The sequence below is a fragment of the Trachypithecus francoisi genome, unplaced genomic scaffold, assembly GCF_009764315.1.
Source record: "Trachypithecus francoisi isolate TF-2019V2 unplaced genomic scaffold, Tfra_2.0 Lachesis_group6, whole genome shotgun sequence".
Taxonomy (NCBI): Eukaryota; Metazoa; Chordata; class Mammalia; order Primates; family Cercopithecidae; genus Trachypithecus; species Trachypithecus francoisi.
Genome location: NW_022681471.1, coordinates 42363747 through 42378227, shown reverse-complemented (window position 1 = coordinate 42378227; position 14481 = coordinate 42363747). Strand labels below are relative to the sequence as shown.

Sequence of the window (14481 nt, the reverse complement as noted above, 5' to 3'; positions counted from 1 at the left end):
ATCTTTCCTATGTTGAGCCTTTCAGTCCTTGGACATGGTATGTCTTTCCATTTATTTAGGTCTTCTTTTATTTTATCAGCATTTTGCCATTCTTAGCATATGGATCCTGTAAATATTTTGATAGATTTATACCTAAGCATTTTAGTTTTTTTTTGAAACATTTTAAATGGTATTTTCAGAATTTTGGTTTTCAGTTGTACACTGCTACTGTGTAGAAGTGACTGATTTTTGTGTGTTGACTTTGTATCTTGTATCCTGTGACCTTTAAAAACTAATATATTTTTTAGGAGCTTTTTTGTAGATTCCTAGGGATTTTCCATACATATAATCAAGTCCATTGCAAATAAGGATAGTTTTACTTCTTCCTTTTCAATCTCTATTATTTTTGTTGCCTGATTTCCTCGCTAAAGCTTCTTGTCTAATAGTAGTGGTGAGAGTGGACATCCTTGTCATGTTTCTAATGTTGTGGGCGGCAACATTTAGTCTTTCACCATTAAGTATTACATTAGGTGTAGTAATTTTAGGTGCTCTTTATCAGGTTGAGGAAGTTCCCTACTATTCCTAGTTTGATGATAATTTTTATCATGAATAGATACTGAATTTTGACAAAATGCCCTTTCTGTGTCAGTTGATATGATCACGTACTTTTTAGTATTTTTTAGTCTTTTTGGCACGATTTGGTGAATTATATTAATTGAATTTCAAACATTGAACTAACCTTATATTACCAGGACAAAACGCACTTGGTCATAGAGTATTATTCTTTCTATACTGCTACTTTAGATTTGCTAATATTTTCCTGAGGATTTTTGTGTCTGTGTTCATGAGGAATATTGGTCTTTGTTTCCTTCCTTCTTCCTTCCTTCCTTCCTCCTTCCTTCCTTCCTTCCTTCCTTCCCTCCTTCCCTCCTCCCTCCCTCCTTCCTCCTTCCCTCCCTACCTTTCTCCCTCCTTCCCTCCCTCTCTCCTTCCCTCCTTCCTTCCCTCCCTCCCTCCCTCCCTCCTTCCCTCCTTCCTTCCTTCTCTCTTTCCCTCCTTTCCTCCCTCCCTCTTCTTCCTGCTTCCTTCTTCCATCATCGTCTTCATTTTCCTCTATTTTCTTCTTCTCTTCCTCTTGTCTTCTCCACTACCCACCTCCTCTAGTTTTGGTATCTGGGTAATGTAGTGATGGACCATTCTGTTTCATTTGTTGATGTGTTTATTCTTTGCCCTCTTCAAATCAAAATGAGAAATGTTTCCTTCTCTTTTATTTTCTGGACAAGATTGTATAAATATTTGGTAGAATTGGTCGCCGAAACTATCTGAGTCTGGAGATTTCTTATTCAGAGGATTTTAACTATGAATTTAATTTATTTAATAGGATTATTCAGGTTGTCTTTTTCATCTTGGGTGAGTTTTGGAGTTTGTGGTTTTTGAAGAATATGCCCATTTCATCTAAGTTGTCAAATTTATGTGCACAGAGTTGGTTGGAGTATTCTTTTATAATTTTAATTACTAGAGTTCTAATATCTTCTTTCATTGCTGATATTGTTAACTTTTTTCCTTCTCTCTTTTTATCCATGTCATTCTACCTAGAGGTTTATAAATTGTATTGACTTTTTTGAAACACAAACTTTTGGTTTTATTGATTTTTTTTTTTTTTTTTTTTTTTTTTTTTGAGACAGGGTTTCACTCTGTCGTCCAAGCTGGAGTGCAGTGGCATGTGCTCCTGGCTCACTGCAGCCTCGACCTCCTGGGCTCAAGTGATTCTCCCACCTCAGCCTTCCCAGTAGCTGGGACTACAGTCTTGCATCACTACACCCCAGGCTGGTCTTGAGCTCCTGGGCTCAAGTGATTCCCCCGCCTTGGCTTCCCAAAGCACTGGGATTACAGGCATAAGGCACTGGCCCTGCCTGTCTATTGTTTTTCTTTTCCATTTCATTGATCTCTGCTCTTTATTATTTCATTTTTTCTGCTTGCCTTGGATTTATTTTGCTCTTATTTTTTGGATTCTTAAGGTGGGAGCTTAGACTGCTAATTTGAGATCATTCTTTTTGCCTAATATAATAATTTCAGGCCGGGTACAGTGGCTCACGCCTGTAATTCTAGCACTTTGGGAAGCTGAGGTGGGTGGATTGCTTGAGGCCAGGAGTTCGAGAGCAGCCTGGCCAACATGGCGAAACCCTGTCTCTACAAAAAAAAAAAAAAAAAAAAAAAAAACCACCAAAAACTGGGCATGGTGGCAGGAGCCTGTAATCTCCTACTTGGAAGACTGAGGCAGGAGGATCACTTGAACCGGGAGGCGGACATTGTAGTGAGACAACATCCTGCTACTGCACTCCTGTCCTCCAACCTGGGTGACAGAGTGAGACTGTCTTAAAAAAAAAAAATTTCCTGTTACTGGCATCTTTTTTTGTTGTTGTTCAGTTCAAAATATTTTATAATTTCCTTTGAGAATTCCTCTCTATGAATTTGCCTTTCCAGTCATCCAGAGAATTTGTCATCTGTTCCATATCTTTTTGTTCTTGGTTGTTGTCAAGTACTAAATTGAAATAGAATTCATCTCGTGAAAGATCATAATAGCTTCATTTGTTATGAATAATATGCATTTACATTGATCTATTAAGGATAATACAGCCACTGTATATTGAGTGCTTATTATACCCTAGGCACTACATTGATCACTTTACATGGTCTTATTTTATTAAATTCTCTAATCTTTTCAGTAGGTACTGTTATTAGTTCCATTACCAATTGTGAGGAAATTGACGCTTTTTTTTTTGAGACAGAGTCTCGCTGTGTCGCCCAGGCTGGAGTGCAGTGGCGCCATCTCGGCTCACTGAAAGCTCTGCCTCCCAGGTTCCCGCTGTTCTCCTGCCTCAGCCTCCCCAGTAGCTGAGACTACAGGCGCCTGCCACCACGTCCGGCTAATTTTTTTTATTTTTTTATTTTTAGTAGAGACGGGGTTTCACTGTGTTAGCCAGGATTGTCTGGATCTTCTGACCTCGTGATCTGCCCGCCTCGGCCTCCCAAAGTGCTGTGATTACAGGTGTGAGCCACTGTGCCTGGCCAGAAATTGACACATATTTTAAGTGATTTGTCCATAGTCACTTGGCGGGTAAATGGTAGAGATGGGATGGAATGTAGACTTGATTCCAACCCCCCTTAACCATTGTTCATTTCCTCTAGTTATTTCACTTCTTGCCTTCTCATAAAAATTGTTAGCTTTTTGAGGGCAGATACTATGTCTTACTTAAACTGATCTTCTTTTCCCTATAATACCTGCAACAATGTTAGGCACACAGTAATGGATTGGCTAATGTTTGTGGAACTAAATTCAACAAAATTAACTGATCCAGAAGAGAATCAAAACCATGGTGCTTGCCATATTGCCTCAGATTATTACCAGCTAAGCAGACTCAGTGTAGCATCCTATACAGAACCAAAAAAGCTTATAGGAAATGTTTGTGACAGTAATAATGGTTTTCTTGTGTTCTTTTGTGATGATCAGTCAGATGTGGCCACAAGAGTAGACAGAGGAGAGGGTAAGGAAAAAACAAAGTTTATTATAGAGACAGGAGGCCTGGGATACTAGGCAAGGCCACTTGGGAAAGACATTAGGGTGGTCAGGAGGCAGGAGATAGGAGCAAGGAGGAAGTTTTAGACCACTGCCTTTATTGGGGTTTCCACAGGAAAAGCAAGGCAGGACAGGGTGAATAGTTAAGGATTGGCTAGTTCGAATAATTTCAGCAGGCCTCTAAGCTGTAGGTGTACCCTAGTTGCCTGGTATCTGGCCCTGGGGTGATTAAGGAAGAGGAATATAGCCTCTGGGGTGTAAGGGGCAGATAGAGGAGGTCTGGCTTTGGATTGGTTAGTTTGCATATCAAAGGCATGTTTCTGGCTGAGTACTTGCTATCTCTAAGAATTGGCTGGAGTATGGGGGTGGGGGCAGGCTGTCTCTAGCCAGAAAGGTTTTAAAGATATCAAAATACCACAATATACAGAAAATAAAATATATGCTGCATATCAAGCAATTCAGCTTTCTCTTGTAATGTCATGACTTTTCTTTGCTTCTGGGGAGCACTTCCAGCATGACTAGTGGCACTTCATCTGGATTCCCTGGTGTTACTCAGTGGTTACAGTATCATCACACTAAACAGGATGGAAAACATGAGGGAAGGGTCGACCCTTGAACAACATGGATTTGAGCTATGCAGGTCCACTTAGAAGCAGATTTTTTCAATAAATATATTGGAAAAAGGTTTGGAGATTTTTGACAATTTGAAAAAATTTGCACGCAAGTCTTATAGTCTAGAAATATTGAAAAAGATTAAGATAAGGTTAAGCATGTCATGAATGAATAAATATATGTAGACACTAGTGTATTTTATAGTTTACTACTCTAAAATATACACAATCTATTATAAGAAGTTAAAATTTATCAAAGCTTATGTACACACTTATAGACTGTACATTGTGCCATCATAATTGAGAGATGCAAACAGATATAAAGATGCAGTATTAAAGCATAACCGCATAAAGTTAACTGTAGTACATACTGTACTCCTGTAATAATTTTATGGCCATGTCTTGCGGTGAGCTCAGGTGTTGTGAGTATTCCTTATAATGCCCTGTGCCCCTAATCATCTCTCAATAGGCTGTTCTTTCTCCAGTAAATGGTGGATCCCAATAAAAAGTGATCCTTGTGGTTCTCGCATTTTTCATCATGTTTAGTGCGATACCATAAATGTTGAATAACACCAGAGGACCCATACAAAGTGCACTAGTCATGCTGAAGTGCTCCCAAGAAGCAGAGAAAAGTTAAGACATTACAAGGAAAAGTTGAATTGCTTGATAGATTGAGGTCTGCAGCTGCAGTTGCCCACTATTTTAGATGGATGATTCATCTTGTGAACAGATGATGCAAACTTATGGTATTGATAAATGTAGTACAGTACTCTAATGTATTTTCTCTTCCTCATGACTTTCTTAATGTTTTCTCTTCTCTGTAAGAATACAATATATAATACATATAACATACAAAATTTATGTTAATTGATCTCAGTAAGGCTTCTAGTCAACAGTGAGCTATTGGTAGTTAAGTTTTAGAGGAGTTAAAAGTTATAGGCAGGTTTTAGACTGCTCAGGAAGTCAGTGCCCCTAACCTCCACATTGTTCAAAGATCAACTGTATATATAATACAATGACCAATACTCCGAGCTGGCAGGGAGGTTTATAAGTATGACTAACTAAATATAAGTCTGTCCCCAAGCTCTACTTTTTGGTTCTGGCCTTCAGTCTGTCCATCTGCTTTCTCTGGACCTCTTTCTGACACTTTGAATTTTTTAAATAGTTTGTCTCTCATATGTTTTTTTTTCTATTCCTTTTTCCCTTCCCATCCTTCCTTTCCTTGTTTCCCTTCCTCCCTCCCTTCCTCCCTCCCTTCTTTCCTTCCTTCCTTCCTCCCTTCCATCCATCCACCCATCCATCCATCCATCCATCCATCCATCAATCCATCATCCGTTCATCCATCTTGAGGAGGCTTTAGGTGAATTCTTCACCATTTATTTAACAAACGTTTTATGTGAGTCTTACTATATGCCATGCACATTTTAATGCATTTTATAAATATAATTCCCTATAACAATCCTATGAGTTGGGTACTATTATGGTTCCTATTGTACAGATGAGGGAACTCCCTCACAGGACTTTCTAGTGGCCCTATAGCCATTTGCCATACCCAATACAAATTTTTGTGGCAGGCTGTGGGTGGGTATAAAGTTAAAACAAAAGCCTCTGCTTCTGAGTTGGTCAGTCATTTACCTGTAGAGCTGTGCTTTGTCTGTAAAGGACAATGTAGTTGTGTGATCAGGATAGTTGCCACAGAACACACAAGGGGTTTAGGCATGACCTTCCTTGCCCCAATGGCATTCAAGAACTTTTTCCTTCCTGGCCTGCAGTCTCATACATACACACATAGAAACACAAGACACACAGACACACATACACACACACAGAACATATGTAACATTCATGCCATAGATTTAAAGCAGAGTACAATGGCAAAAACACAAGCTTGAAACTTGGTGACATCTGAGCTTGACTTCAGCCTCTGTCACTTATTATGTGTTTGATCTTGGGCAGATCACTTAATCACTTGGAGCTTTGGTTTTCTCCGCAATGAAATGAAGAAGATGATGGTGGTTATAATAAAAACTCTGATGACTGAATGAGATGATGTATTTGAATCCTTAGCCCAGTGATTTGCACATAGAAATGTTCAATACATGTTAGAAATGTTTGTGATTATTAATATGTAAGGCTTCTTTATATATTAAAGATAATTCACCCACTGGCATATATATAGCTTGCATAAACTGAATTTTGAGAACCCAGAGCAATGCTTGTCTTTATCTGGGGACTTAACTGTTTTGGATCTTTATGTTAGTTTTATCTACATCTTTGGCCATCCATAGGCCCTTATCAGTTCCATCAACCTCAAGATTTAACTTTTGATGCCCAAATGTCTAATTGACCCTGTGCAAATGCTAACATTTCGTTTGAGGTCCATAGCAAAGCCTGGCACCAGAATCCAGCTTTTTTTTTTTTTTGAGATGCAGTCTCACTTTGTCACCCAGGCCGGAGTGCAATGGCATGATCTCGGCTCACTGCAACCTCTGCCTCCCAGGTTCAAGTGATTCTCCTGCCTCAGCCTCCTGAGTAGCTGGGACTACAGGCGCCTGCCACCTTGCCCAGCTAATTTTTGAGTTTTTAGTAGAGACAGGATTTCGCCATGTTGGCCAGGCTGGTCTTGAACTCCCTACCTCAAGTGATCCTCCTGCCTCGGCCTCCCAAAGTGCTGGGATTACAGGTGTGAGTCACCACGCCCAGCCCAGAATCCAACTTTGATCTGGACTGTTGATGTGATTTTTTTTTTTTTTGCTCTCCCAGGGTGAGTATGTTGTGGCTGTCACATAGGAGGCCCAGGGGCGGGATTAAGCCAGATTCTACTTCACTGAAGGCCTGGAATGGCTGTTAATAGCTCCTGCTGTAGATTCTAAGGCTTGAGCCAGAATTTTTAGTACTCCGTTTGTCAGGTTTGTCAGACACGGGGTGCCACCTTGAATGACACTGCTGAAAAAGGGTTGTGGTAACCTGGCCAGCCCCAGGGAGGCTGGAGTGACATTGCATTGGTGTGCCTCTTCCCTTTTATGGACCAGGTCAAGCCTTATTAACCTGAGGGAGTGTGATGGCCTTGGGTAGCCAAACAGCCTTTTCCACTTTAGTCATCCTTTGAAATTTTATTAAGCCAGGGACAGGGAATGAAGGAGGAGATGGAGAGACCCTTGAAACTAAAAGGAAGGAAAGAGGAACATTCTAACCCTCCACCTGAGGTCATACTTTGGCAGGAGGAAGGGACCAGGGGCTTCTATACAAGGCAGCAAGAGAGATGTAAGAGTTTGGGGTCTGGAGTCAGATCAACCTGGTTTGAACTCTGACTCTACTCTCTTATGTGTGATGTTGACCAGGTCACCTCACTTCTCTGAAACTCGTTTCCTTATCAACAAAATGGGAAAAGTAATTGTACCTATCTCAGAAGATTGGTATAAAAATTAAGCAAGAAAGTTCATGTAAAGCAGTTAATCAGATACTTGCCTGGAATATTATTATTTTTCTTCTGGTTCTTGATTAAGGATGGCTGGAATATATTAAGTGCACACCATCACTATTCACAAAGTTTTGGTGACAAAGAACAATAGGAAGAAACAGACTGGGGAAGTGAAAAGCAGTCTTGGGGTTTCTGTGCCATTCTCCGGGGTCTTCTTGTAACATCTTTTAGTCTTTCTCCCTTCCCTTCTTCCCTTCTTCCCTCCCCTCCCTGAGTCTCACTCTGTCACCCAGGCTGTAGTGCAGTGGCATGATCTTGGTTCACTGCAACCTCCACCTCCTGAGTTAAAGCAATTCTTGTGCCTCAGCCTCCCGAGTAGCCAGGATCACAGGCACCTGCCACCATGCCTGGCTAATTTTATATTTTTAGTAGAGATGGGGTTTTGCCATATTGGCTAGGGTGGTCTGGAACTCCCAACCTCAGGTGATCCACCAGCCTCTGCCTCCCAAAGTGCTGGGATTATAGGCATGAGCCACCGCACCCAGCCACATCTCTTAGTCTTACAAACACATCTATGAGTGCCAAGAGAAGAGCTGAAGTTCTAGGGAGTCTTCAACATGTGGACTGTTTTCCCAGCCAGGGCATAGGAGGTATGCTGTGTGAGCGTGTGTGTGTGTGTGTGTGTGTGTGTGTGAGCGTGTGTGTGTGTGTGTGAGAGAGAGAGAGAGAGAGAGATTGAGATCGACCTGCAGCTAGTGTTGAGGTCTAAGAGGCATGTTGCCTCTGTGGTGGTTGTCCATAACCCATCAAATCAGCGTTTCTTCAAGAGGAACAGACTGTCATTCTTTTCATCTCTCTTAGTAATAAAGAACCATTTTCCTTTAATAATGAAGGAAGCTGCTTAAATCCATCCCCAGAGCCCTCACAAGCAGGGTTTGTTCCTGAGTTAATTGTGCTTGACTTATGAAGGGTTTCTAATATGCATGTACTTTAACAAGTCTGGCATTGGGATTGGGAAACAGTATCATTAACCAGTGCTGGAGACCAGTGGTTTTCTTCTTATTTTTTCTTTTTTTGTTTTGCTTTTAAGTCACAGAGCCCAATATGTAAATGAAAGCCTGGAAGGCTGCCCACTTTTGCTCCTGAGGGCATTTCTAAGAAAGTGGGGAAATATAGTTTGCAAAACACTGCAGTTGGCTTCCTGGGTTGTAGCAATATTTTTCTGTCTAGGTCTCTGTTTGGGGAAAAGGATTATACATGATAGTGTAAATAAGCAGTCATGTTATAATAAATAGGTTTCTACTGTAATAACAGAACACTTACCTTCCGTATTTCCCCTTTTCTAATGCCGCCCAAGCTGTAGCAGTTGAAGCTGTTGATTGGGACTGACTGAATGTTTAGGGAGCACAGAGCTCATTATGTAATAAAGTGTTGTAACCAAAGCATGTTCAGGAGGTGTTCAGGGGATTCTGAGCCAGTGATGGTGCTCTTCAGAACATTTCACTTAATACAAAATATGCCACTTTTAATTTATTTTGCGCAAACTCTAGTGCCATTTTCCACAGAGAGCACTTGTATACATAGTTCTCTTCCATATGGCATGGCTTAACGTGACATGTCTTTTTTCTCCCTTTGTATCAGGGTCTGAGTATGACCTGAACTTTATCTTTCTCCCCCACTAGGCTACAGATGCACATGTTGAATGGAGCTCTTCTGGCATTGCTGTTTCCTGTGGTAAACACTCGGCTGGTAAGTAGCCTCTTCTAGGAATGTACCAGCAACATCCAAAGCAGTACTTGTCCATATGCCCATGTGATTTAAAAAATATACATATAGCTGGCGGGGCGCGGTGGCTCACGCCTGTAATCCCAGCACTTTGGGTGGCTGAGATGGGCGGATCACTTGGGGTCAGGAGTTTGAGACCAGTCTGGCCAACATGGTGAAGCCCCATCTCTACTAAAAATACAAAAATTAGCCAGGCATGGTGGTGTTTGCCTGCAATCCCAGCTACTCGGGAAGCTAAGGCAGAAGAATCACTTGAACCCGGGAGGCAGAGGGTGCAGTGAGTCAACGTTGTGCCACTGCACTCCAGCCTGGGCGACAGAGTGAGATTTGGTCTCAAAAAAATAAAAAAGTAAAATAACCAGGGCAGACCAAAGAAACCTATACAAATTCTTTGAGAGGTTTAATGGAAAGAAAGGAGCTTTCAGGTGTCCTAAGATTCAGCCACACTGGCCTTGAGTAATTTGCTGTGGGAGCCTCATAGCCTGTCTACTTCTCCAAGGACTTCCTAGGGCAAGAATTAGATTCCTTCCCCATTCACCCAAACCCATGGGCCAGTCTGGACCAAACAGCCCCTAGTGGCTAGCAGGGAGAATCCCATGGTCGCAGCAGCAGGCTGGTGATAAACCAGCCCAGAAAGAAGCAGGAGCTACAATGCTGGGCTGGCAGAGCTGTGTCCTCAATCCCAAATGTGGGACTGTGGAGGGATTAGCAGGTCACATTGAGAAGCTCAGAAAAAGAAATCACTTGTAAAATTATTACTACTGCTTTCTTACTTAAATTTGCCTTAAACATTAAGATCATAGTTTAAATCTTTAATTGATAATCCTCAGTTTTGGATAGCATTTTACAGTGTACAAGGCTTTTCGCATAACAGCGTTTGAGGTAGACGGCAAGAATTATGGCCTCTTGTTTTACAGAGGAAGAAAATTTTTCTCAGGGAGTAAAATTCCAAGTGGCAGTTAGGATTGGAGCCTAAGCCTCTTGATCCTAAAACCACAGCTATGCTTTGCTCCCTCTCCACAAATATTCCTGTCATCTCCTCCCCGCAATATTCATGTATACCTTTATGATAATTACAGTTTTCAAGATGCATGTCATATATCAGTAGAAATTAACAGAGAAAGCATTCATCTAAAGCAGCAATTTTGAACCCTAATATGTTCTAGGCTCACCTAATTAGCTTGATTTAATCATTTCACAATGCAAACATATATCAAAACATCATACTGTATGTACCTTATAAGTACCCACAGTTATTCGTCAGTTAGAAATAAAATTAAAAACAAACACTGATGCCCTGCCCCGCCCTTGGAGAGGATGAGTTCAGGATCTGTGATGAGAGCATTGTGTTTTAAAAAGTTCCCCAGGTGATTCTAGCATGGTGGGAGTTGAGACCCCTGATTTCGTGCAATGATTCTGAAATGTAATGTTCATAGCAGTCAACTGAAGGACTTGTCAAACATGAGGCTTGTCAGGCACCATCCCCAGAAGGTCTGATTGAGAGAGTCTGCAAGTAATGGCAGGGACTGAATGTTTGTAACAAGTCCCCAAGTGATGCCGATGCAGGGGGTCCTTAGACCACTCTTGGAGAATCACTGTCCCAGTTGTTTATAACTCACAGTTACTCCAAGTGTGTAACTCAAAGTATGGTCCTAGGATCAGCATCACATGGGTGTTGCTTGTTAGACATGCAGAATTTCAGGGGCCACCTGCATCAGAATTTGCATTTTAACAGGACTCCCAAGGTAGCTTATATGGACTAGATCTTTTCTGCCAAGGACCCCAAAGCATCTTACAGATAAAGCATTTGAGCTTTTGATGGAGGGTAACGTCTGTGTTGGGGAGTGCAGGGGCACAGCCTCTGTCTTAATAGGGTGCACTTGGTTCAACATTCCCCTGTGAGCTGGGATCAGTAGGCACAGGCCACTGACACAGGCACTGTTGCCTTGCCTTCTACATCTCCCATGGTCTGTGACTTGCCTGATTTCACCTGGTGAACTGGAAAATCAGAACTCCTGCCTTGGTCTCAGAGGTAGCGGGGATAATTCCAAAGAATGGTAAAAATAAGCCAAATTGAAAAACTTAACAGTTAACAAAAAACGGCGAATTTCCCATACCACAGCTTAAGTCCTTCCTGCCTCAGGGAAGTGGAACAAGGTTGGAGCAGAAGTTACTTCCTGCCTGTAGAGGTAACCTGCTAGGGCAGAAAAGTAGATCCAATGCTATCTTACCATCTCTCTGCTCCCCCTTGTACCTGTTTTCTCAGGAGACTGAGAGGTCAGGCAGATAGAGAGCTGCTTTCTCAAATTTCAGCAGCTCTGTCAGATCCCAGAAAAGGAAGGTGCATCAGAAAATCTCCCCCTAGGCTAATAGAGTTAATGATCCTGAATTGGAGTGTTTCCAGCCCACAGGTCTGGCCAAACAGCACCTGCTGAGGTGGATAGATATAGTTCCTCTAGATAGGCCACCTTCAGCTCTCTTTCTAGTAGGACCTTTCCCCCAATGAAAACCAAATAACCTTCTTGCAAAGCCATTGAACGTAAACAGAAATTTTGATTCTCACTGTAGAAGCATGAGAATGAGGGCCGGAAAATGCTCCATTACATACCGAAATCAGTTAGAAAGCTGGTGGTGAAGTTTTCATTCAGTCAGTATTGTTACACAAAAGGTACATATCTCCCTAGGTCTGCTGAAGTAGCCTTAGTCCCTTTATCAATAACAGTAGCAGTTGCTGGGTGCAGTGGCTCACACCTGTGGTCCCAGCTACTCAGGAGGCTGAGGTGGGAGGATCACTTGAGGCCAGGAGTTTGAGACCACCTGAGCAACACAGTGAGAACTCATCTCTTAAAAAAAAATTAAAAATCGGCTGAGCCTGGTGGCTCACGCCTGTAATCCCAGCACTTTGGGAGGCTGAGGCAGGCAGATCACGAGGTCAGGAGATCTAGGGCAGCATGGTGAAACCCCGTGTGTACTAAAAATACAAAAATTAGCTGGGCGTGGTGGCGTGCACCTATAATCCCAACTACTTGGGAGGCGGAGGCAGAAGAATCGCCTGAACCCAGGAGGTGGAGATTGCAGTGAGCCGAGATTGCGCCACCGCACTCCAGCGTGGCGACAGAGCGAGACTCCGCCTCCAAATAAATAAATGAATCAATAATAGAAATTAACTGGACATGGTGGTGCAAGCCTGTAGTCCAGGCTGCTTGAGACTTCCTCCCTCCCTCCTGAGGTGGGAGGATCACTTGAACCTAGGAGTTCAAGGCTGTAGTGATTTATGATCATGTCACTGCACTCCAGCCTAGGCAACAGAGTGAGACCCCATCTTTAAAAAAATAAAAAGTAACAGTAGCAGCACTATCAGCTGCTGATTCTTGAGTGCTTGCCATGTGCCACTGTTCTAAGTGCTTTACATGGCTTAATTTATTTAATCATTGCAATAAACTTACGAGGCAAGGTACTGTTACTATTCCCAAGATCAAAGTGCCAGCAAGGTTAGTTTCTTCTGAGGCCTCTCTGGCTTGCATATGGCCACCCTCATGCTTCCTCTTCTCATGGTCCTTTCTCTACACACACATCCTAGTGTCTCTTGTTTAGCCAAATTTCCTCTTCTGAGGACACACATCTGATTGCATAGAGCCCACTCTGGTGGCCTCCTTTGAACCAAATCACCTCTTTGAAGGCCCTATCTGCAAATACTGTACAGTCACATTCTGAAGTACTAAGAGTTAGGGCTCCAACGTATGAATTTTGGGGGGACACAATTCAGCTCATAGCACCCATACTACCCTACATAGAAACCATTGTTTCTTCCCCCAACCCTGCTTTCCTTCCTCCTTCCTTTTCCCCCATGTCATAGCAGATGTACTGGTATATCTGTTACATTAACAGCTAATACTTTCCAAATAAATGTGAGGCTGTAGTCAGCTAACTTATCAAAAATGTTCAAGTAACCTTTCCTGACATTGAAACTTCTTTGTTGGGCTGTCTCTTAACTAGTGATTCCAGTCAATCTGGTCAATCTTTGCGCTCTTTTTCTAAAGAAAATAACTTAGAAAAGCTGGGGATGTCTCCGTTTGCCTATGTATTTGCAATTGGGTTAGGTCTGGTTCTTTTAGATGATTGGGACCCCTCTTGGACTACTCTGGCTTTAGGGAGTTTTGCCTTGCAGCCCCTTAGTTGAGCTCAGATTGACTTCACATGAGACACATGAAGATTGACAACTCTTTCTTAAACCTGATGATCCAATTAGGCAGGAAGACAGCTTTTGACTTTTGCCCTTCCTTCTTGGCCCTTTATCTTTTTAATTATTTTATTTTATTGCTCGTTAGCAGTAATGAGGAAACAAGAAAAATAAAATGAACTGATCATTGTGTGTACCGGTACCATAGATATACATATACTCACATACAGAAAGACAGTGAGAGGGCGTTCAAAGTAGTTGCCACAGTCAGCTAAAGGATGTGGGGTCGTCAGTGAATTTCTAGTGCTCTGCTCTGCCCTGTGACTTACTGGCACCGGGATTTGCAAATCAGCTAGAGAAAGCCTAGGCTTCAGTTTCTCTGCGTTCTCCATCTTCAAAGCTGAACCCTAAAAGAAGGACTGTGTATTCCAGTGACCCATATTACAAGTAAGTGCTCTTTACACCTAGGATTCTGGAAAAAGGTCGCTTTCTGGATTCAGATGAATTATATTAAAGGGTGATTTCAGTGATAACGCCCTTTTGTTTCTTGGAGGGAAGGAGGGGAAGTACATCATGAACCTGTTGATTATTAGATTAGCAGGGAGCTCAAAGCTTGTCTGATGTAATCTTATCTTCCAGAGGGTGAATTTAGGAGGATAAATGACTAGTTTAAGTAGTCAAGGTGGGTGCTCCCAGAACCCACATCTCTTGACTGAGACTTCAGAGTTATTTTTCTATTCCATGAATGAAATTCAGGGAGAGGTTGTGTGCTGGTGATAGAGCCTCTTCCTAGATAAATGCACTTACACACAATTTTGCAGACAGTTTCAGGAGGGACACAGACTACCACTTCCTCTCCTAGCCCCTCTCCCCTCTGTAAGCCCACCTATGGATCCCATGTTAATGTCTTCCTGCCTAGGCTACAAAT

General features: G+C 42.1%; 1 protein-coding gene across 10 annotated transcripts in view; it reads left to right on the top strand.

Moving 5' to 3' along the window:
* TMEM164 (transmembrane protein 164) overlaps window positions 1-14481 on the top strand; it is a 191294-nt gene that overhangs the window by 104894 nt on the left and 71919 nt on the right. For all 10 annotated transcript variants that reach the window (XM_033201771.1, XM_033201769.1, XM_033201770.1 and 7 more), the window contains one exon: window positions 9271-9337. In XM_033201771.1, the coding sequence (XP_033057662.1) occupies window positions 9271-9337 (67 nt within the window). The remainder of the gene's footprint in view (window positions 1-9270; window positions 9338-14481) is intronic.